The sequence below is a fragment of the Nicotiana tabacum genome, chromosome 11, assembly GCF_000715075.1.
Source record: "Nicotiana tabacum cultivar K326 chromosome 11, ASM71507v2, whole genome shotgun sequence".
Lineage (NCBI taxonomy): Eukaryota > Viridiplantae > Streptophyta > Magnoliopsida > Solanales > Solanaceae > Nicotiana > Nicotiana tabacum.
The window spans coordinates 28,090,914-28,115,535 of record NC_134090.1 but is presented as its reverse complement, the minus strand read 5'-3'; the positions used below and the strand labels follow the sequence as shown (position 1 = coordinate 28,115,535).

Here is a 24,622-nt window from a genome sequence, read left to right as displayed (position 1 = left end):
AATCACCTTTTGTTATGGATATTAATTGAAGAAGTCGTATTTCACTTATTCTCTTCTTCTTTTTCCTCTTTTTTTGGTCATAAACAGTTTCATTTTTTCTTCCACAAAAATACATTATTAATATTTACAGTTTCATCCAGCTTAAAATGCACTTACAGAGGAAAAAAATAGCGAACGACATTTCGCTAAGGGCCTTCGTACTTTTAATATAGTATAGTATATAAATTACGTCCTATGAGATGGTATTCAAGTCTCACTATATGGGATCAGGAGAGCATGTGAAAGGTGAACCATTAATCTTATTCTTTATGTTGATATTCACTGCTTCATATGCATATATAAAATATTTGATGTGCCTACAAAATTGTTAGAAGAAAAAGAAATAAGAAAAACATCTTAATTATTTATTTGCGGAGAGCTTTGCTTTAATAAGTGAAGGACAATGATTCATTATCAATTTAGATACATCACAATAAAATAAAAGTAACTACTAATAATATCAACTTGTAAAACAAATTGAACTAAATTATAAAACTAAAGAAGAAATACTAACTTCTTTGGGAAGAATAACGTAGATTTTACAAACTGCTTTTCTTTTACTTTTTTTTAAAAAAAAATTCTTCAAGTTTTTTTTTTGTACGGTAGTATTCTATTTCTTTTGTGATAAATATTGATCATGTAATCTGACCACATGAATACTGCTTCCTGGATTTAGTCCTATTCCAGTATAAAGGTAACAACGTATATTGAGTTAAACATGAAGAAGTTATACATCAATGGCTCAATGTGATTGACAAATTTTTCGAAATTAAATTCAACATATTATATTATGATGTTTGTGCAAACAAATCAAAAGATATGGCAGATGCCAGACAATCTTCATTATTTTATCTTTCTATTCTCCCTAATTTCCAAGATAGCTTAGTTGTATCGTATAAGAAGAAGAAAAAACCAACTCCAAATTAGCGACTTGAAAAGCTGGTCTCACCATCATTCTTTTGGGTGCTGTCGACAATTTAGTAGCAAACACAAATAATGGTAATTATATAGAAAAAAATTTAACCTGTTTCAGTTTAAGGAAAAATCACAAAATCAAACAACGTACAAAGAACATATCACACAAAGCAGGTTACGGACAAAATAAGAAAACACTTGAAGCAATGAACTTACGGTGACGGTAAACGTATGACCACAATAGATAAAAGAGATTCAAAAGTGCTAAGAAGATACAAATTAAATAGAAAGAAAAATAACGATGGATTTTAAGCAAAAAAAAAAGATCCTAGAGGTGAATAAATTCATCTACTGGGCGCTTGATGTATGACTGTATGACTGTATGACTTGAAATTTTAATATCCTCTAAACGATCATATTTAAGTTCCACCACGTGTTTATATATTTGAGATAAAAACTCGTAGAATTACTTGGATGTGGGTTGTTTCAGAATTTTCTTAAAATCCTTTTGAATCTTGGCATTAAAGAATTTGTGTTAGTTAAAAATCTTTTTCTATTTTTAGTATATTTCATACTAATATAGCCTACCTATTTTTGTAAATTACCGGGCAAAAAGGTAAAATATACTAAGTAGCAAGGAATTAATCACTGGTATGCGAATCATTAATTATGGTATCAATTCAATAAGGTACCGGATTGTAACCGAAGACTAAACCAATTGATAGTTTACTTGGTTAATATGCTAAATATAAATGGCAAGTAAATAAGTGCCCAATAAACTTAAACTTCAAATACCAAAAATTCGAGGACTTCTTTCATACTTTAACTAACAAAAAAATAAATAAACATATTTTTAGTTGATTAGTTTACTTGGTTAACATGCTAAATATAAATGGCAAATAAATAAGTGCTATATAAACTTAAACTTCAAATGCCAAAAATTCGAGAACTTCTTTCATTACTTTAACTAACAAAATAAACAAACAAACATAATTTTAGTTGATTCTAAGGTCTTAAAAATTATGAAAATAATTAAATGACTATTTTGTCTAATGTAAACTCTATTTTTAAAGGGTAAAAATGGCGAACGACATTTCGCTAAGGGCCTTCGTGCTTTTAATATAATATAGATATAGATATAGATGTATATTTACTTTAATATATTAATTCCAAAAATGAATTATTTACCTTGCATAATTCATTTTAAAATTCAACTTATTTGAGAGGGGTCCTAATTAACCATAAAAAGTTTTGAATTTCGCTTGCTATATTGCTCTCTTTCCCCGTCAATTACGTACACCCCCCTCACTCACTATTCACTAGAGGTTGAAAGTTGAAACCTCACCCAACACACACAGCGCACGTTAGCACCCACCCTGTTTTCTTCTGCGCTCCATTTTTTACATTACGCCTCTGATCACCCCCACCTCGCCCCCCCAAAAAACCTCCGCCTTGGGTTGGTTTCGCCGGGGCTTTATCGAGGTGATACGACGTTGTTCCACCGTCGCCGGACGGTATATATTTGGATATCTTCGTCGGATCCCTTCATTTCCGATAAAATTCAGAATATCTCTGCTCTTATTATCTTCGAAAAGTTGCTTTGATTTCTCTTTAGTAATTTGATTGGAATTCAGTTAATTCGTCGGAAGAAGTTGCTTTGATTTTGAATTTTCACTGATTGAAGTTGCTTGAATTTCGAATTGGTTATACTGTATATAGTAGTGATATGATTTAGGGCAGCTGTGAGTTGGAAAAAAAAATATATAGGGTTAGGGTTAGTGTTAGGTTTTAGGGTTTTATGGTGGTTATGATGATTTGACAATGGTGAGGTTATTGGGATTGACGCGAGGAGAGCCGGCCGAGTCACCTCGGGAGGTAACTCGGACAATCCCAACGAGTGAGGATATTGGAGAGAGTGGTTGGCTTATTCGATTCTTCGATTCTGCATTTTTCTGTGAGTGGATCGCTGTTAGCTACCTTTACAAGCATGATCATCCTGGTGTTAGGGACTACTTGTGTAATAGGATGTATACACTGCCACTTTCTGGCATTCAGAGTTACTTGTTTCAGATATGTTATATGATGGTTCATAAGCCGAGCCCCTCGTTGGATAAGTTTGTGATCGACGTGTGTTCTAAGTCGTTGCATATTGCGCTAAAAGTGCATTGGTTTTTGATGGCGGAGTTGGAGGATACGGATGATAATGAGGGGATAAGTAGGCTTCAGGAGAAATGTCAGATTGCTGCTACTTTGATGGGCGAGTGGCCCCCCTTGATAAAACCCCAAAACAGTTCATCTACTTCCATGGGCAAGAATCAGGTGCTTAATAAGTTATTATCTTCGAAACAGAAGCTATTATCCTTGACATCTTCGCCACCAGCTGCACAGCGGTCACTGTCATTTTCACCCTCTTCGGGGAGTTCATTGCCACAGGATGATGGTATTGGGAGTAAAATATCGTCGCCAGAGGAGAATAAGATTTTTAAGAAGTTGATGCCGGGTCCAAAAGTAAGAGATGCATTGCTCTTCAGGAAATCCGTGGAGAAGGATGATGAAGAACCAGAAAAAGATAGTTTTTTGAAGAGACTTTTGAGGGATAGTAGGGATGAAGATGTGAGGAAATTATCAGATAAGGATGATGCGGAACCGGAGAGGGATGGCTTTTTCAAAAGGTTCTTAAGAGAGAGTCGAGACGATGACAGTAGGAAATCTGTGGACAAAGATGAAGAGGAGTCAGAAAAAGATGGATTTTTCCGCAGACTTCTGAGTAATAGTAAAGATGATGATGCTAGGAATTCCGTGGATAAGGATGCAGAGGAATCAGAGAAGGATGGCTTCTTCAGGAGGCTTTTGAGTAGCAGTAGGGATGATGAGGAGGATGTGCACTCAAGTACAGATGGATTTTTCAAACGTATATTTCGTGATAATAAAAATGATTTGGAGGATAAAGCAGGTCCCAAACCTGTTGAAGATGATGAAAAAGATGGGTTCTTCCGGAAGTTTTTGAAGGACAAAGAGAAGAAGGATGTAAGAGATAAAAATGAAATAGCTGAAAAGTCAACAAGGAGTTCCGAAGATGATGAAAAGGAAGGGTTCTTCAAAAAGTTTTTTAAAGAAAAATTCGAGGATAAGAAAGATTGGAATGACCGGACTGATGAGGATATTAGGAGGCATGCAAATGGTGAGGAAGAAGAGTCGTCAGATTTTTCATTGTTTCGTCGACTCTTTCGAGTGCATCCAGAGGATCCAAAATCGTCAACAGCGAATGAGAGCTGTAATGGTGGCAATTTTCTTGAGAGCAGTCCTGGTACTGAGAACTTCTTCCGCAAGCTGTTTAAGGACCGTGATCGTTCAGTTGAAGATTCAGAGCTTTTTGGTTCAAAAAAGAACAAAGAGGTAAGTACAGAACTCTTTTGCCTATTTCTTTCAGTTGCTGATAACCCGCTGCAAAAGGACTAAGTCTGTAATTTTGTAGTGCCATATGTAAATCTGTCTACTCAGTTTGCACGAGGCTGGGCATCTCAGCTATAACCCCTGCATGTATCCTCAAGAATAGAATTAATTTAAGTCTGACACGTACTGGCATACCTATGCCCTCTCCCCATGGTCCTTGCGAATTTTATCATTAAAGACTAAATGCATTTCTTAGAAGTATTTCATAGTGCAATTCTGTCCTTGATTTTTGATCCAAGGTTTAGCATGGCATTCTTACTGGCTAAAGTTTCATGTAACTTGATCACTCCAGTAACTTTAGTGGCTCTTGATATTGGACTATATAGAATCCATTCCAGTGACAGCATGTCATTTGGTATTGGTGGTTTAAGGATATAATAACAGACACAAATCTTGTCATAAAAGGCTCTTGTTTTGGATATCTTCTCCAGGGTTTATGGTGTTCCTTCTCGTGTTCCCCGAAATCCAGTTATGCTTTCTACTATTTAGTGATAATATGTCATACTCCCTCCGTTTCAATTTATGTGTACCTATTTCCTTTTTTTTTTGGTAACTAAATTATTTTATTAATCACCAAGTAGCAATTACAAAACTATAGCACAGCTAACACAACTTGCTATTCTTCTCTATACTCATCTTACTATACTACCTAGAAACATAGGCTATACACAAAAGATTTGTTTCTAGGAGTGACTCTAACACTAACTATATAGGCTATTTCCTTTGAAATCTGCTCCCATGTTATGTTTTTCTTCTCAAAGATACCTCTATTTCTCTCTATCCATACGTGGTAAGCTACTTTTGCATATATCATTCTAAACACCTGCGCATGCTGAGTTTTCCCTTTAGCTTCAGAAATTGACCATTTTAGGAACTGCTGCCAATTGCCAACTCCCAGAAATTGCCTACCAAGCCAGCTACACATTTTACTCCATACTTGAGTAATATATTCACACTGCCCAAACAAATGGTCTCTTGTTTCCACTTCTTTCCTGCACATTACACATTCTGTATCAACATTAATCTTCCAGTTTGCTAGCCTGTCACATGTCATCAATCTTCCCTGTATCATGAGCCACATTATAAACTTTGCCTTTGGCCTTGCTGCATTGTGAAACATCAATGACTTCTATTCCATCCTTCTGTAGTCACCAAGCAAATGAAGGTATATTTGTCTGATCATGCTTTTTTTCTGGTTTGGTAAAAACTGCCTAGCTTCCCGTACACTATGTGCCTCAATTACTTTCCTTACCATCCAACATGCTTGCTGCGGTATTGACATTGTACTCATTTGCTGATTCTTGATATAGTAAGTATGAATCCAGCGGATCCACAACTTGTCTTGTTTATGAGCTAGATCCCAGCAGGTTTTGGCAATAGTTGCCTTTTTCCACAATTTCATATTAACTATATTAAGTCCACCTCCTGCCTTGGGTAAACAAACTCTATCCCAGGCTATCAAAGCCTTCTTTGTGATCTCATTTGCCCCAGACCAGACATAAGACCTGCATATCCCCTCTACCAATTTAATCACCTTTGTTGGCAGGATAAACAGTTGTGCCCAAAAAGCCTGAATCCCAAACAGTACACTACTAACTGGACTTTCCCTGCATATGATAGAGTCTTAGCAGCCCAAGAAGTAATCCTCTTAATCATTTTATCAATAAGAGGTTGCCATTGCATTAAGCTCCCTTTCTTTGTGGATAAGGGAACTCCTAGATACTTGAAAGGTAGTTCACCATTTGCAAGTCCCAGCATCTGCAGGATTTGCTACCTTTCTATCACAGGAACACCTCCAAAATAAGCTTCACTTTTACTAAGATTTGCTTGTAAACCTGAGACTTGAGTGAACTGATTGAACTTCTGTTGGATTGCTGTCACTGTCTTCAAATCACCTCTTGCAAATAGTAGCAAGTCATCTGTAAAGCTTAGGGGAGTGATCCCAAGCTTTGCACACCTAGGATGATATTTGAACTCTTTCTCCTCCTTTAAACTAGCCAGATTCCTGCTTAGGTACTCCGTTGCAATGGCAAATAAGTAAGGTGACATAGTGTCACCCTGTCTCAGTCATTTTGCAGCATTAAAAGGTTTTGTTGGCTCACCATTGACTGCAATTGAGTAGTTAACTGTCTGGACACACTCCATAACCCAGGATATGAACAGCTGGGGAAATCCTAGTTCTTCCATCACTTGCTTCATGTAATGCCACTCCACAGAATCATATGCTTTTTGAAGATCTATCTTAATCATACATCTAGTAGATACGTTTTTCCTAGTATAAGCGTTCACCAGTTCATGTGCCAATATGATATTGTCTGCTATCTTCCTCCCAGGTATGAATCCTGCTTGAGCTTCATTGATCACTGTACCAATAACACCCTGTATCCTTGCTGCTAGGACCTTGGATATCAGTTTATATAGGACAGTGCAACAGGCTATAGGGCTGAATTCTTTAACAGTTTTAGGCTTAGACACCTTGGGCTCCAAAGTTATAGCTGTACAGTTTATGGCTCTATATAGCTTTCCAGACTTGAAGAAATCCATAGCAGCTTCCATGACTTCATCTTTAACAGTAGGCCAAGCTTTCTTGAAGAAAAATGCATTGTAGGCATCCACACCAGGTGCTTTATCATCACCAATAGAGCACAATCCTTCATAGATTTCTTCTGTAGTCACATCTCTGCATAACTCAATTCTTTGCTGTTGGGTGAGTTTAGCTCCATTACACATAACCATTTTATCTATAGCAAAAAGTGTTTGGGAAGCAGTTCCTATCAGTGACTTATAGAAGTCAACTATCTCCCTTTGGATACTTTCTGTATCAGTTATCCTATTGCCACTAATAGCTTGCAACTCTACAATTTGCTTTCTTTGGCTCCTTTCTGTCATCACATCAGAGAAATATCTAGTATTAGAGTCACCCAATTGAATCCATTTTGCCCTGGCTTTTTGTTTCAAAGCTCCTTCTTCAATCATACTCCATTTCTCCAAATTCTGTATCAACTCCTTCTCTTTCATTAACATATCATAATTGCTATCAGCATCTATGATTTTCTGCACATGTTCCAGCTCAATTCTGCCAAGCTCTATCTTCTTTTTAATAAACTTGAATTTCTCTACATTAAGTTTCTTCAATACTATCCTCAATGCTTTGAGTTTCATCCACACATTCTGCATTTTCTGCCTGTGAAACTTCTGATTCCAGATCTGTTGTACTTCATACATAAATCTCTCATGATCAGCCCAAACATTAAAAAATTTAAAAGGAATTTTCCCGTTTCTCTATATCTCATTAAATGTCAAACTCATAGGAGCATGATCAGATATAAATGGTAGCTCATACACAGTTGCTATATGCCCTCATTGCATTATCCATTCATAGTTCCCAAAGGCCCTATCTATTCTGCTCCATATTCTGTCTCCACCATCCTGCTTGTTAGACCAAGTATAATAATCACCTTCCCAGTTCAGTTCATTCAGCTTTAACTCTTGAATACAATTGCTGAAGTCTTGAGTTTCAGCTTTAGTAACTGGATTTCCATGCTTCCTATCTTGCAATTGCAGAACAACATTAAAGTCTCCCCCAATTATCCAAGGAATGGTTGTCATTTGATCTATCTGTTTTAGATTATCCCATAACTGCCTCCTTTTTTCAACTCTATTATACCCATAGACTATAGAAATTGCATATTCTTCATCATTCCTAGCATTTGTGACAGTACAGTGAACAACCTGTACTTCTGCTTTAATCAGCTTCACTGTATAGTAGTTAGAATCCCATAGAACCCATATTCTACCATTTATTGCAGTATTGTAGTTATTAATCATCTCCCATCCAGGTGCTATGTGATGGCTAACTTCTCTAGCCTTATTCTCCTTAACTCTTGTTTCAATGATCCCTGCCAGTTTAATATTTTTAGTTTTCAGATAATTCTTCAGCTCCTTCCTCTTATACCATTTATTGATACCCCTAATATTCCAGATTATCCACTTCATTTATTGAGTTTTAGATCCCCCACCTCTATCATCAGGTAAGGTAGAGCTTCCACTTGTACTTGCTGTTCCTCTTTTTGCGCTGCTTCTACTAGGTTGTGGAGTTAACTTAGGAAAGTTTTCAAGACTAAAATCCAAGGCTTGGTTCTTCCCCTTATCCACTGTCTCTGTGCTAGTGCTCCCTTTATCCCCAATTGACTGATATTGTCTTGCTTGCTGCATTTGCTTTGGTAAACATTGCTGGGATCCTTCCTTGTCAATTTCTGTTGGTCTATCTGTCACTCCATTTGTCTTAGGCACCTCTATATAAGCTGGTCTTGCCTGTACCTGTTCTATATTCCTTACATCATTCGTAACAGGCCCTTTGGTTCTCCACTCATAGGTAACTTTCTTTGCCTCTCTTCTTCTTTTTGGTTGTATCTCCTTTTGTTCTTTAGGTCCTTGATGAGTATGACATATATGCCCAATAACTTGGCATTTGTCACAATACACTGGCTTCCATTCATAGATTATATCCTGTCGAAACCTTCTTCCTCTAGGATCCATCACCATAATCTCCGTAGGCAAAGTTTTAGTCACATTCACTTCAATAAGCATCCTTGCATAAGAGATTCTTGTTTGCTTAGTGGTACACTCATCAGTAAACAAAGGTTTCCCCAATAGCACTAGCAATTTTACTTAAAGCTTCATTTCCCCAACAACTCATTGGCAATTTTGGAAAAATCACCCATAGAGGAATATCAGTTAAGAATTCCTTGCTAATGTCAAAATCTGGAGACCAAGGCTTGAGAATTATTGGCCTATTTCGTATAGTATGAGGACCAACATAGAAAATTCTATGCATATCAGATATACTTTGAAACTTTATCACATAATAGCCATCTTCATGAAGGAACAAATCTGGTTCTGCAATATCAAGCCAGTGTTGAGCAATATACCTTCCCATAGCATTATATCCTGGATTTTCACCCACAATATAAGCAATCATCGCCGCACTCCACCTCTCTTCTGCTTCCTTCACATCTTGCATCTCAAGTTGTACCACAATTTGCCCATCTATAATCTGAGGAGGTACATATTTCAGAGCCATTCCATGAGTAGCAACTTGATTTTGTTGAAACGGATTTGACCACATTTTGTGCTCCAGTCGTCGATCTGTAGGGTTCATATCGTTAGCCACTGAATTCACTTCATCTCTGGTTCCATTAGCTTCCTCTCTTTGTTCAATTGCAGTCTCCTTGCTTGGATTGACCTGCATCGCCACCTCTATTACTGTTCCATTGGAGCTACCTTCAATTCCAGTAGTATCTTTCATCTCACTTTGCTTAGCTTGAATTGAAGTGCTTAGAGCCAGCTTTCTACTTATCTCTGAGCTATTTGATGGATCGATTTCACCCTTTCCTTTTTCACCTCCGTCGTGTTGCTCCAGTGTCTGCATGTCCTGTCCGGCCTTCGATTTGTTACTAACTGAGCTTCTAATGTTAGAGATCGGTGTCTTAGGAACCTTCCTTGGTCTTCCTCTTCCTCTACCTCACACCCTAGCCATGGCAGCCACACTCAGCGCACGTTTAGCTAACGTGAGCTGAGAGCATGGTGAAGGCGAGTCCCTTTTTATAACTTTTTAGATGCCTTGAATGACCTTTTTCCATATTTGGAAACAATTTACCTGGCCACACAAAATATATGTGCCTCATTTTACGCTACAAGTTCAAACGTCTTCTCTTTTTTCTTAAACTCTGTGCCCAATCAAATAGTTTCGCATAAATTGAAACGGAGGGAGTATAAATTAGGTTGAAACTAAAAGATGTAAATCTTCCCCTTGACCCAAACACATACTAATTCTCTATCTCGAGAATGTATGCCTGTTTTTTCTCGAATTCTTTTTATGGGTTTTCATTGAATCTCTTTTATCACCTTAAAAATGAACAGTAATTCTGCCTTGACATGATAAATAGTGATGCCCACCTGCAGAGTGTAGTCACCCCTGCAGCCTTGGAGTAGAAAACACTTCATTTTAGTGTTATTCACAAATTATTATTTTGATATAATGCCTTGTACTCTGCTGCTATTAATTCCGACATGTAGACCATTACTTCCCAAACTGCATATATCTGTTGATGTTTTTATGATTGGAGGGATATGCTGTTCCATGTCAGATCTTGTTAACTAAACGCCACGATTTTGGTCAATCAAGAACTGGTGTAAAACAATGGGAAATGAGGACGGCTAGTTTTTAACTGAATCTACAGAGTGATGAGAAAGTTGATTAACAGAAGCAGTCATTTTTCATGATCATACTGTGATGCAATCATTAGAAAGAGTGTGTGTGTGTGTGTGTGTGTAGAGAGAGAGAGAGAGGTGGTGAGAGAGTTATGATATGAAAGCGGCCCTAAGTTTTTAGGTCTACTTTATTCAGTGAAGGACACAACATTTAGCAAATTAACAGGAGGAAGAGGAATAAATAAGTCTGGAGAAGACATAAATCATCTTTTGTTGCTGGTTTTGTGGCTCACCTTCGGGATCTTCTTTTTCAATGTTTAATATTTCATGGGTGTTGCTAAGAACTGTGGAGGAGGGAATTACAAGTTGGAGATTTCAGAGGGTTGGTAGAAAAGGAAGTTAGCGTGGAGGACTATACCATTGTGCATCTTCTGGCTAATTTGGAATGGAAGAATAGGAGAATGTTCCAGATAAAAGCTGTAAATAGAATTAAAAAATCTTGCTATTTCATCGACTCTTTTGGTGTAAAGTGAAAATAACCATTTTTTTTGTGTGTGTAGTAATTGGAATAGTTTGGGGGAGGACTGTGGATAAGCTAGCTATTCACTGTATGTGTAATTTTTGTAATACAGACTTGGTGTGATATTAATGAAAATTATTTGGTTTATCAAAAAGTAGTAAAAAATATAGTTCCCTTTTAACCTTTAGGAAACTGAGGAAGTTAAGTAAATGTACTATGTCATACACATTTTCATGTTAAACCAAAAAATGAAAAAGATATAAGTACCTGAATTTTAGTCCATGCACAACTTCAATTTCGTCTTCGAATCATCTTAGGTTCCTTTCCTTCCAGCCTCCTACACAAGCTATACGTATATGCTGGTACACTGTTCCATATCCTTATTCTTTCTCTGATCATTTTCCTCGCTATCCCGTCCAAAAGAATATCTGTGAGTGTAACAGTAGTTACCATAACACAAAAAGGTATTGAGACAAGCTTTCCAACTGCTGACTGCAGACAACGGCAAAAACTGATTATCCATGTCTTCAATATCCATTTCATATGTATAACACTTGCTGCAGTTCACCATACCCTTCCTCTGCAGGTTAAACCAAATCAGACAGGCTTCATATGTTGCAATCCAATAGAAGAAGGCGACACTGAGAATTTTGCTTTCTGAATCTTCAAAGGCCACTATGTGATAGTGCTATAAAAAATAGACATAGGATTATAACAGGACTTCACAGTTCACAGTTCGTCCACTTTTGTTTTGGAGCACATTTGGTTCTTGAAACCATCTCCTCAACCACTTGAATAGTAGAATTTCACTCGATAATTTCAAAATGTTCTATCCCCGATCATCCATTCTTTTTTCCTTTGATTACCTTGTCCCATTTAACCAAGTGATAAAATCTTATTCTTTTTGTCCTGAAATTTCTCAGTCCATCTTTTCAAGACTTTGTTAGGATCGGAAATAGTGACATACCATAAGTTGATTTTTTGTTAAGCACCATATTGATGAGAGTCAATCTTCCACCTAATGATATATAGTCTTTTCTAATTGGTCAGGCGTCTTAAAACGTCTCAATAATCCTTTGCAATGTCAAAAGAGATTTGTGTGAAGCCCCAAAGAGGGAAGCCTATGTACGCAGAAGGGACTTCCCTTCAGTTCAGCATCCCGAGATTCTTGTCATGGACTTGTATATTTTGAACTTTTTTTGATAAGTAATTGAAATTTGTGTTTTTGAACTTTATAATGTGTAGTTCAGATTGGACCTCAAAATAAGCTAAAATTTCAGTTTGTTTTTCTTCTCTGGCAGCAAAGTTCTTTCCATTTTCCAATGCTGAAACCTTGCTGTCCAGTTCTTCTCCATTGTTATTTCAGCATCCTACTCAAACCCTCAATTACAAAGTTGCCTTAACCCCCTTGAGATGAAGAAAATCCTTCAGTGCAGCATTACTCAGTAGTTAGAACTCGACTCCAGAGATGCACAAATTGATGCAAATGACACACATCTATCCAAAACCTATACCTTTACAGAGTTGACTTTCCCGATTAACTCATTCATATGCTTTTTCAATGTCAGTTTACTTAGTAAACTAGGTTTATCTTGCCTCATCGTCATGTGCATTCATTTGCATTGAACCAAGCATAAGTGGTTTGCCTGCCATAAATAAAAGCATTTTCTGCATCTAACACCAGTTTACTGATAAATTTCCAATTTTCTTACTTATAATTGTTTTAAATTATGTGAGTACCTTGGTTATAACTTTGAATATGCTACCAGGGAGGCTTATGGTTTTGAAATCTCACAGTGCATCTGTACACAACATTTTGAGGATCAATGCAATATATGATGCACTGAAGCTCCTTTGAAAAGATTCAACCTTGTGAAACCGATCAAGATATTGTCTGCTTAACTGCAATTTGACATTTTTGTCCTACAGGAATAGGACAGGGACATAGACTTTGTTTTTCTTGCTTTCTGGTCTTCCGATGTAAATACTTTTGCAGCGTTCCTTAGTGCTCTTTTAGCACAATTATTACCTTCTAAGAGAAAAGAAACTACAGTTCAACCTTTTTTTGGTTATGGTAAATCAATTAGTTGTATTTCCTTTTCCCATCGTAATCCTTCTTCTTTGTAGCCACTCTTTTTCCTCCTGTAAATCCTCATTTTTGAAGTTTGTCTTTGATTTTCAGTCTCTTGGAATACAGTTGTAGAACCTTAGAATCTTCTAAAAGCTTCTGTCTTCGCAATTGTTTTCACATACAAGTTCATCTTATCTATATTGTTGCATCTTTTATGCACATCTTCCATTGCATATGATAATCTTTTAACCAAAGGCATCGAGATATTTCCTGTCACCCCATTTTAACTAAAGGAATCACATTTATGTATCCAAGAAAGTTCTTTAGTTCTTGCACCTCTTTCCAGTTTTCTTCCAACTCTGTTTTTTAAGTTGGCTTCTCCTTTGATAAGCTCCTTGAGGTAGAATTTAGCTTCTACAACATTTGAGACTCCTCTATCCTGAACTGCCAGACGAGTTCAGGTTGTATCCTGTGAGACTCTTCTTCAGCATTAAAAAAACTGTTTTTTGACATCTAGTTTTTAAGAGTTTTCTGATAAATTAATAATTTTGATTGATGTTTTGAGGAAATATCAATACACGACTATAATATAAAACAGTTGAAGATCGACAAAATAATTTGGTTCTCTATAAATGGAGTTCAACTATCTACACCAATAGGATCTCGTGAGTCGTGGGTGCACCAGAAATTCACCGAACTTGAATTTCATGTTCTACCCCTTTGTAAGGTCTCTTATTCTTCTCTCTCCAAAGTACCCACATGAGAGCCAAAGGAGCTATATCCACCTCTTCATCATCTTCTCCTCAAAACCAAGACTGCTAATGAAAGTCTTCCTCCTTGTGAGATCCATTAATCAGTTTAGTATGATATTTTTGTGCCTTAGTTTGGGTTTCAGTTTGCTGCATTCTTCATAATATGTGGTACTTGTGTGCATTCGGACAAATAAGGTAGAAGGGGTGTTAACACTCTGAGAAAGGTGGGTTAGATTTTTTTTTTTTTTTTTTTGAATTGGTAACTATTGTATATATTATAAAAATCAGTACATAGGTTGCACTGAAAACCAAATTTACATTGAGAGAATTTATAGATATTCTAATTTGAGACCTAACATGATCCTAGTATGTCTATGATTGTCAATGTATCTTCTGTGTACATCTGTTTGCACCAAAAACAAAATAGAAGAATACAATTGAGTTTGATCTTCTGCAGTGAATTGCTTCTGTCTTCAAAACATCTAATGTTCCTTTCCCTCCAGACTGTCCACCAAATACATGCCGGAACAGTCCTCCATCTATCTCTGCTAGTTGCTTCAGCTCCAGCTTCTTCCCAGCTATAAATGACATCTTTAATCCTGTATGGCATTGACCATGAAATACCCCTGAGACTAATAAAGATTTTCCATAGTTGGTCTGTAATCTTGCAATGTAGAAACAAATGGTTGACAGTTTCTGCATTCTCCCCACACAGAAAACATCTTGAACACAGAGAAATTCCCCTTTTTATGAGATTATCCTGGGTTAAAACCGCCTCCTTTGCTAGTAGCCAAGTGAAGCAGGCTACCTTGTATGAAATCTTTGTTTTCCATATATGTTTCCAAGGCCATGTGTCTACCTGTTGATTATCATGATTCAAAATCTTATATGCATCCTTCACTCGGTAAACCCTTCTGTTGTGCCTCTTCCACCATATTAAATCCAACCCTTCCTGTAGTCCTGTAAATGCTTCCAGCTCTTTGTAGAGGTCAGTTAATCTTGTTATCTCCCAGTCATTCAGCTGTCTTCTTAGAGCTATTTCCCATCCTTGACAACTCCTCATATCAGCTACTGTCTTATGCTGGTTTTGTGCTAAACCGAACATATTTGGGTATCTTTCCTTTAAGCTTCCAATTCCTAACCAGTTATCATTCCAAAATGATGTGTTCCTTCCGTTGTTCACTCCTATGGAGGAGTGATTCTTCATTATTGGCCAAAGTTCTCTGATGGATTTCCACACACTTACTCCATATGATGTTTTGACTTTTTTTGACACCCAGTTGTTTTCTTCACCATACTTTGCTTTGATCACTTTGGCCCATAAAGATTGGGGTTCTTTAGAGTACTTCCATAACCATTTAATTCTAAGAGCCTTGCTTTGGTTCTTCAAATTCCTTATCCCCAATCCACCTTGTTTTTTATCCATTGTTAGCGTCTTCCAATTGACTAAATGGAAGACCTTTTTCTCCTTATTGCCTTGCCAGAGGAATGTTCTTCGGAGTTTGTCCAATCTCTGTAAAATGCCTGCTGGAATTGGGAACAAAGACATCATGTAAGTAGGTAGAGAGTCTAATACTGAGTTGATTAGAACTAGCCTACCCCCCAATGATAGGTACTGCGATTTCCATCTTGACAACTTCTTCTCACACTTTTCTATGACTGAATTCCAGATTTCTTTTGATTTGGATCTTGCACCAAGAGGCATCCCAAGGTAAACAGTTGGTAGGGACCCAACTTCTCCTCCCAATATCTGAGTCAATTGCCCCATGTTGTTAACTTCATTAATGGGAAAAATATTGCTCTTTCTCCAGTTAATGTGTAATCCTGATACTCCCTCAAATAAAACCAAAATGATCCTTAAGAATCTAAGTTGGTCTTTTTCAGCATCACAGAAGACTAGAGTATCATCAGCATATTGGAGATGTGTGATCTCTAGATTGTTAGCCCCACTCCTATTTACCTCAAAGCCTTTAACCCATCCACTGACTTTAGCCGTTTTGATCATGTTGTTCAATCCTTCCATGGCTATGATGAATAGAAAGGGAGATAAGGGATCACCTTGTCTGAGACCTCTGTGTGAATGAAAATAACCTTTAGGACATCCATTTATAAGAATGGAGAATTTCACAGTAGATATGCAAAATTTCATCCATCTAATCCATTTTTGCCCAAAACCCATTTGTTCTAACATTCTTAGTAGGAAGCTCCAGTTCACATGATCATAGGCCTTCTCGATATCCAATTTGCATAAGATTCCAGGTTCTTTCTTTTTTATTCTTGAGTCCACAGCTTCATTAGCAATCATCACTGCATCAATTATTTGTCTTCCTTTGATGAACGCCATTTGTTGAGCATCGACTATTTTCCCTACCACCCTCTTAAGTCTTTCAGTCAAAACTTTTGAGAGCAGTTTGTAGAAGCTCCCTATCAGACTGATCGGTCTGAAATCTCTCAATTCTTTCGCACCTGTCTTCTTTGGAATCAAAGCTATATATGTTGCATTGAAGCTTTTCTCAAACATCTCCTGTGAATGGAAGTTGTTAAAAGCCGCCATGATATCTTCCTTCAAAATGTCCCAACACTTTCTGAAAAAACCCATTGTGTATCCATCTGGACCTGGAGCCTTGTCACTTGCACACATCTTCAGACTGCTCAACACTTCTTGTTCCTCAAAGTTACTCTGTAAATACCCCCTTTCCGATTCAGAAATGCTTGAACTATTTTCGAAATTGACTGTTGGTCTCCATTGTTCAGGTTCTGTGTATAGCTCCTTGTAGAATTCAATGATCTCGTTCTCTATTCTTTCTGGATCCTCGATTACTTCCTGTCGAATTATTATTTGGTCAATGTTGTTGTTTCTCTTGCGTGCATTTGCAGTCCGATGGAAAAATTTTGTATTCCTATCCCCTTCTTTGAGCCACAAAGCTCTTGATTTTTGTCTCCATGCAAATTCTTCATTCTTGAGTTGCACCTCAATCTCCATTAGAGTGGTTGCTTTCTTGACTGATTCCTCCTCTGTCAACGCTCTTAGTTGTTGCGTTGTCTCAAAATCTGCTAGTTGACTTAGCAATTTTGATTTCTGCAGTCCCAAATTGCCTTCGTAACTTCTGCTCCATCCTTTTAGCTTGCCCTTGAGAGCTTTTAACTTGCAAGCTAAAATGTAATCAGGTCTTCCTGAGAATTCAAAAGATCCCCACCACTCTCTAATTCTGTCCTCAAAACCTTCCACATTCAGCCACCAATTTTCAAACTTAAAGTATGATTTAGCTTGTTCCCACGCACCACAGTCTAGAGCCACAGGTGAATGGTCCGAGATCAGCCTTTGTTGGATAGTTTGCTTGATGTTTCTGAACCTTACATCCCATTCTTCTGAAATGAGAAATCTATCAATTCTTGAAGCCGCTGTATGATTGTCCCCTTTGAACCAAGTATAGTTTCCTCCTTCAAGTCGAAGATCTATCAACTCCATATCTTCTATAAATCCGAAAACTCCACCATCGCTCTGGACCTCCTTGAACATTCCCGTTTTTCAGAAGGGTACCTTGTAACGTTAAAATCGCCACAAACCGCCCAAGGACCTTCCATCAATCCCCTCACTGCACCAATTTCACTCCATACTTTTTTCCTTTCTTTTCTACAATTTGGAGCATACACTCTTGTTATGTGACATTGAAAATTCTGTAGAAGAGCGTCAAACTTGCACGTCAAAGTGTATGCACCAGTCTGTAACACCTCCCCTTTCCATACTCTGCAATCCCATAACAACAAAATCCCCCCTCTCATGCCGCTAGCTTCTAAACTTGCATACCTCACCCATCTACCACCCCATATTTGCCTGACTATTTCCTCGATATCCCCCTCGACTTTTGTTTCTTGCATGCAAATAATGTCTGCCCTCCAATTCTGCACTTGACTTTTTATTATCTCCCTTTTCTTCTTATCGTTTAAACCCCTTACATTCCAGGAAATTACTTTGATCATCATATAGAAATGATTGATAGATCTCTTCCCCTACTCCTTTTCCCGTCACTCTTGAATTTGACATCGAAAGAAGTTAAACCTTTTAATTCCAGTGATCCTTTGAATCTTTGTTTCTTCACCTCCAACTCTGTCTCCACCCTTCTTACCTGTCTGCAGCTGCCAATTTGCATTAACAATTCCAGTGCTTCTTCTTCATGTCCTTGGAAATCTACTCCAAACATTTTCCCCAATTTGATCATATTTTGATGGACCCATATTGTTGCATCCATGTCTTTATCCAATAATGGATTGTGTTGTTGAACTGCTAAAGGATTCACCTCCTCGATTTCCCACTCTTGAATAGAGCTAAATTGCTTTAGATGTTCCAAAGTACTTCCCACGTGATCATTCCCCTTCTTTGAGTTTATGCTTTGCTCCCCTTCCTTCTGTTCCAATCTTGCTAAATCTGCTCCACCTTCTGGCTGACTGCAACTGGTAATTGTTTCCTTTTGCATACCTTCAAGATTCACATTAAAGGTTTGATCCCCTGGAGATGACTCTTTTGCCCCCGAGTGAGAAGGTCCTCCCATTTCCTCGATATAAGGCTTCAGCCCAGTATCATCAGAGATCTCACACGAGAGGTCATTAAAAATGACTTGTGCAGCCATATCGGGGTCATAGGATTTCAGCTTGACTTTTGACACTTTACTGCTTTGATTCATCGAAGTTGAACCTTGTGTAAATTGTCCACTTGCCTTTCCTTTACCAGTGTTTAGCTCATACCGTGTCTTTCTTTCAGCCCAGATTGGGATGAAAAATTTGGTACCGTCTCTTACAATCCCCACCTCATTGGGAGTCTTTCTGCCATCACCAGCAATTTTGATTCTTGCCCACTTAAGATGGTTTTTGAGATCAGTTTCTTCTTCTGTAGCTAACCAACCCCCATAGAGATCTCCTATTTCTTTGAAGATCTTTTGTGACCATAGATGTAAAGGAATCCCCATGGCTCTAATCCAGCATGTTTCCTCAATTTGTGAGTTTGGAATGCAACCGGCAGTATTATTCCACCAATCCAGATGAAGCTTGAATTTTTTCCATCTCCATTCTCCTTGCATAATCTGCTCTGCCATGAATCTGTTTGAAAATTCAAAAAGAAACATGTTTTCTGTCATTTCATATATGTTTACTCCGTATGCTTTGTTTCATGAAGCACTAGCCCATCGCCTTATATCTGCTAAAGTGGGTCTCTCATTGATTTCTTTCCCTAAAGACCCGATAATGCATCTTTTTAGTAGGCCTGTGTCCTCTCCTCCAGTAGGTTCCAAAACAGAGATATCGCCATTGTTCGTGCTGACCCTTGCCTCTCGAAGAGTATTGGATTGCCATTTACTCTCCTTAACTGCTTGGGCATAAGGGAAATTGTCCACAGTGTTTCTGGGTGGTACTATGGGATTCAACTTGGTGGTCTGATATATGAATCTCTCTATCTTAGCTGCTATGTCTTTCCAGCCAGAATTCAAAGTTAACTCTGGGATTATAATCACTGTCCTCCCTTCTCTTCAGCGACAGAATACTCATATATCTTCCATGGGTGTTAAATTTCCTAATACAAAAATGTTCTGTCATTTGCTCCTTGTACTTCCATCTCTTCACTAGATTGTTTTGATCTGTCGACGCTTCTTTAAGTGCAAAGCATATCCATTCCATTGCCTTTCTACCCATGGATGATCTTCTCATCATGTTGCGGCTTCTCTCCACCCATTCAAACCAAGTGTCTTTGTTGGAGTTCCATCTGGTGATGTCAAAAGATTTGAATCCTGCGTTGAAGTATATCCTGTTGTCTCCCATATTGTACAAATCAGCTGTACAGGTTATGGAATTTTAGGGGTTGTTTGGAAGTTATCACAGTGAGCTAGAAAGCTTGAAAAAAAAGAAGAACAGAAACCAGAATTCTGGACAGAGAAGGATTCCCCGCCACCGGAAAAAATAAAAGTTATCGGAATTCAGAAAAAATTGTATGGATGTGCTCGGAATTTCCCAGCGAGCGTGCTGTCCAAAACGAAAATTTTGAAAAGTGGCCGGGATTGAGCTCACGCGCCGGCGCGTGGTGTTTGGCTCGCCGGAAAGTGCCACGCGTGGCGGCGCGTGAGAGGTTGTTTGACGGAGCTGTTTTCAGAGGGGTGGTCGGAATTGAGTAAACATGCTAATGGTGTTTATGGATTCTCAAGATTCCTTGTTCTCAGACTCCTCGGGGAGTGTGCCTGAGAGCTCAAGAAAGTAGAGAGAGAAATTTTTTTCAGTAGGTGGGTTAGATTTTTCAGAATCTTAATTATTCAGTCATGACCTTACACGCATCAATGGTGAATGCCAAGGCTCTTTAGTTGCAATAAATCTACAATGGATGAGTTATAGTGATATGATGGAAATGTGATGTAGTGTTTCTGAGATTATGGATTAGCATATATTTCATGTTGGGCTCTTTACACCAGCCTCCGCTGCAATCTTGCAGAAATTAGAGTCGTAATTGAGGAGTTGATACATATAGTATGGTGGTACCTTAGAAATAAAAAAGATATATATGGTATGATGGTAATTGTAATTAATTCGTGAGTAATGTTCATTCTGCAGAAACGTCCTGGCTCCCCAAAGCAGCACGAGAGGTTAAATGCAAAACCTCCACTTCCAGATAATGGGGTATCACAATTTCGGAAAGGGGCATACCACCAGTCACTTGATTTTGTGCAGTCACTGTGCGATACTTCCTATGGATTAGTAGACGTGTTCCCAGTTGAGGATCGCAAAAGTGCTCTTTGTGAGGTGGTTCTAGTTTTAACTTGCTCTATACTTTTCCTTTGGTGTGATACCTTTGTTAACAGTTTTCCCTCACTGACATTCACCTTTGTTCTTCTAGTCTCTAGCGGAGATCAATGCACATCTAGCTGATGCTCAAAACAGTGGAGGTACACGTGTATTGAAAATTTAATGCATGAATCAACTTTATGCATTTCCTTATATAGGGTACAATGAATATGTTCTGTTGTTGATTTATTCTGTCATGATCTCAGTTCTTCTTATAGACTTTTGAGAGGTTCTGGAGATGGATTTCCTCCTAAAGGCATTAAAAAAATTGAGGAATACTTCCTGCAGCTGTCTATAAGTTGCCTTTTCTTAATGCACCATCATTTCCATTTGAAAGATTAAAACTCGTTGCAAGTTTACTCTGCTACCAGAAATGAATTGAATTCAATGAGGGGTAGTTGATTCAGTTTTATATTATATCCATGTCTTTGTACTCACTAATGTTTTTGCATCCGTGAATGAGTATGTGTATCATTAGTTCTCCTTATGTAATACATACCGGGTACTCGACCTTGTATAAGACATACCGGTTGAGTATGTGTATCATTTGTTCTCTTTATGTAATAAATACCAGGTACTCGGCCTTATAAAAGAAATACCGGGTACAATTCTCGTTTCAACATCTAAACTCTTCTATACGCATTTTAAGTGATTACAGATTCCCTCAACTTAGGTAAAAATGGCAGTCTTCGTGATGTGGGTATTATGTGAATAAAAATAATGGGTTTTAACTTTTTCTTATACTAAAAATTTCACATAATCATAGATTAGTTAAGTTAAAATATTGATTCTAACAAGGATTTAATGTCAATCAGTCCAAGCTTGAAGGTCAAAAGTGGATGGTGAGGTTTAGGGTCTACCCCTTAAACAACATAGTTAAGACATGGTGGCAGGCCATAGAGCAAAGAAATTTGGGGTTGGGGATTGAACATTTGCTATATCATGTATGAGAGGTTTTCATGGTAGGAAAGTTAGCTACCTCTTTTTGGTAGTGTTCTGTCTGCATGAGCACCAAACATGGGTAGAGTGTTTACCAATCACCGTAATTGTTGACCCAATCACCGAATGACTGCGACTAACATGCTTATAGTTTTCATGATGGTAATTTTAGACATATGTAGCCTTGTTTTATATCTCCTTATGCTGGATTAAGAGTGATGTATTTTATCTGCTTTTCTGGAGGTGCTTGGACTGGGATCAATTCTGTCCCTATTTTTATATGTATGTTTTGTGTTTGCTCCCTATCACTTCCTCAAATGTGAAGTTAAGATGGTGAAACTAAGTCATTCACTAGAATTTCGAGGATTGAGAGCTTGCTTATTTGTATTTGATGCCCTTTTCCATTTCCTTTTTTTTTTGCCTCCTCTATTAGTAGAAGTTGATTTCTACGATGCTCGAGAAATCTCATTTTTGTGTTTTAAACTTGCATCGTGTCCGAGAATCATTGCTAATGTACTACTACTTCTGTTCAAAGGAAATGTGTTAAGTGTCTGAAACATCATTCTTTCCGACATAGATCACCCTTTGAACAGTCTGGAGTTCAAGGAAATGTAAGTTAAATGGTTCTAAGTAACAGAGTTAGGTACACATATGGTGAAATTGTCAAAACATGCGCAATAAGGCAGTTTGTTCATACGGAGTCACATAATAGCAATAAGCAACTACACATCTATTTTAAAATGGGTGACTTGATTAGCTTTCTGTTAAAAGATTAATTTATGTTTATTGTCTTTTTTTTGGGAGAAGGTAACATTTGTGTATATTAAAGAAGTCAGTACATAGGTTGTACTGAAAACCATAATTACAAGTGAGCAAAAGAGAGAAGAAATTGTTCTGCACTCCTAGCAAGATTCTAGAATTTCTAGGATTGATACAGTATCTTCTATGTAAACCTGTTACTCCAAAAACAAAAAAGCAGAACACTATTTAGTTTGATCTTATGCACTGAGTTGCTGCTGTTCTCAAAACATCTGGAATTTCTCTGTCCAGATTGTCCACCAGATACAAGCTGGGACAATCCTCCATCTATCTTTATCTCTTTCTCCAGCTTCATCACAACTGAAAAGAACTTCAGTAATCTTGCTAGGAATTGTCCTGGATATGCCTCTGAGATTAATAAAGATCTTCCATAACTGGTCTGTTATCTTGCAGCGTACAAATAGATGGCTATCTGTCTCAGCTTTCCCCCCACATAGGAAGCACCTTGACCAAAGTGGCATTCCTCTTCTCCTGAGATTTTCTTGAGTCAAGCAGCCTCCTTTGCTAGTAGTCAAGTAAAACAAGCCACCTTGTAGGGGATCTTTGCTTTCAAGATATGTTTCCATGGACAATTAGTAATCTGCTGATTAGGATGATTCAGAATCCTGTATGCTGTATTCACCTTATAGATACCTCTGTTGTGTCCCTGCCACCATAATGTTGTCCACCCCATTTTGTAATCCTTTGAATTCTTCCAGCTGCTTGTAAAACTCAGTCAACCTGGCCACCTCCCAGTCATTCAGCATTCTCCTAAAAATGAGATCCCAACCTTGAGGTGTCCATGCTTCAGCTACTGTCTTTTGTTGATGTTCGACCAAACCATATATATCCGGGAAAAGCACCTTTAAACAACCAGCTCCCAGCCATTTAGCGTTCCGAAAGGAAGTTTTGCTTCCATTTAGTACATTAACAGAAGAATGACTCTTCATAACAGGCCAAAGTGACCTAATGGATCTCCATAAACTACCTCCATATCCTGTGTTAACTTCCTTTGATATCCAGATTGAGTATGAAAGTTGATCAAGTATTTTGAGATGGAGGATGTATCAGTAAGTGCAGGTAAGAAAAGCAGGTAGTGAAGACATAAAACAGATAGACAAAGTCTTTGATTTGGCAGTAAGTCTTGTATATTAAGATTGTGTCATTTGATGTTGTGTGGGCTATGATGGTTTTCCTACTTTTAATTTTCAATTCCCGCGCATGCAAATTTCTGCCCAAAATATATTCCCTTTGCAACTCTTAGTTAAATCAAAATATATTTCCTTTGTAGCTTTTAGTTCAATTGTCGTCTTAATATCTTCGACATGCTACAGGAGTGTGCTTTCCAATGGGAAAGGGAATGTATCGTGTTCTTCACATACCTGAAGATGAAGCTGTTCTCTTGAATTCAAGAGAAAAAGCTCCTTATTTGATATGCGTTGAAGTTTTAAAATGTGAAAGCCCCAAGTAAGTTAAAGAAATTATGACCCAAAGACACATTTACTTTTAACAGGCTGGTTTCTGTTTACCACTGCCTCATGTTTGTTCTTTCTTTTTCACTTCCATGCAAGTACAAAAGACACATCCAATCCTCAAAAGCTCTCAAAGGGAGGGATCCCTCTGGCAAATGGAGATGTTCTATTGCCAAAACCTCCTCCTTGGGCTTACCCTCTGTGGACAGGACAAGATATGTACCACAATGGTTTTGACAGGATGTCAATGTCTGCATCTCAGGCCATAGACCAAGCAATGACTCAATTATGGGATGCCAAAGTGAAATTTGTGCGAGTGAATTTTTCGGTGGAGAAGCAATCAGAGTCTGCAATAGATCATTGCAGCCTTGGTTCTGCTTCAGAAAGTTGTAGTCAATGTAGAGAGGTCCCATCTCTTCCATTGAAGTCAGATGCTTTTGATCCAGAATGGGTACGGGTTATCTTGACTGTAGATCCTGGTGTTAGGATGGAGGATATAGTGGACCAAGATCCACCAAGAAAGAAAGAGCATCGAAGGGTTCCCAGTACAGTAGCTATCGAGGAAGTCAAGGTAATCTTCATGTCTGCTGCATATGTAAACATTCTTTTACACTCCTAAAGTGAAGTTTCT

At 37.9% G+C, this 24,622-nt stretch overlaps 1 protein-coding gene across 2 annotated transcripts in view; it reads left to right on the top strand.

The window, feature by feature from the left end:
- The first annotated feature begins 2,253 nt into the window (after positions 1 to 2,253).
- LOC107817063 (phosphatidylinositol 4-kinase beta 1) overlaps positions 2,254 to 24,622 on the top strand; it is a 37,906-nt gene continuing 15,537 nt past the window's right edge. The window contains exons 1-5 of one of the 2 annotated variants that reach the window (XM_075224948.1): positions 2,254 to 4,350; positions 20,552 to 20,740; positions 20,835 to 20,883; positions 23,854 to 23,986; positions 24,091 to 24,562. In XM_075224948.1, the coding sequence (XP_075081049.1) occupies positions 2,776 to 4,350; positions 20,552 to 20,740; positions 20,835 to 20,883; positions 23,854 to 23,986; positions 24,091 to 24,562 (2,418 nt within the window). In that variant the 5' untranslated portion in view covers positions 2,254 to 2,775. The remainder of the gene's footprint in view (positions 4,351 to 20,551; positions 20,741 to 20,834; positions 20,884 to 23,853; positions 23,987 to 24,090; positions 24,563 to 24,622) is intronic. The other variant, XR_012696479.1, reaches the window with a different exon arrangement.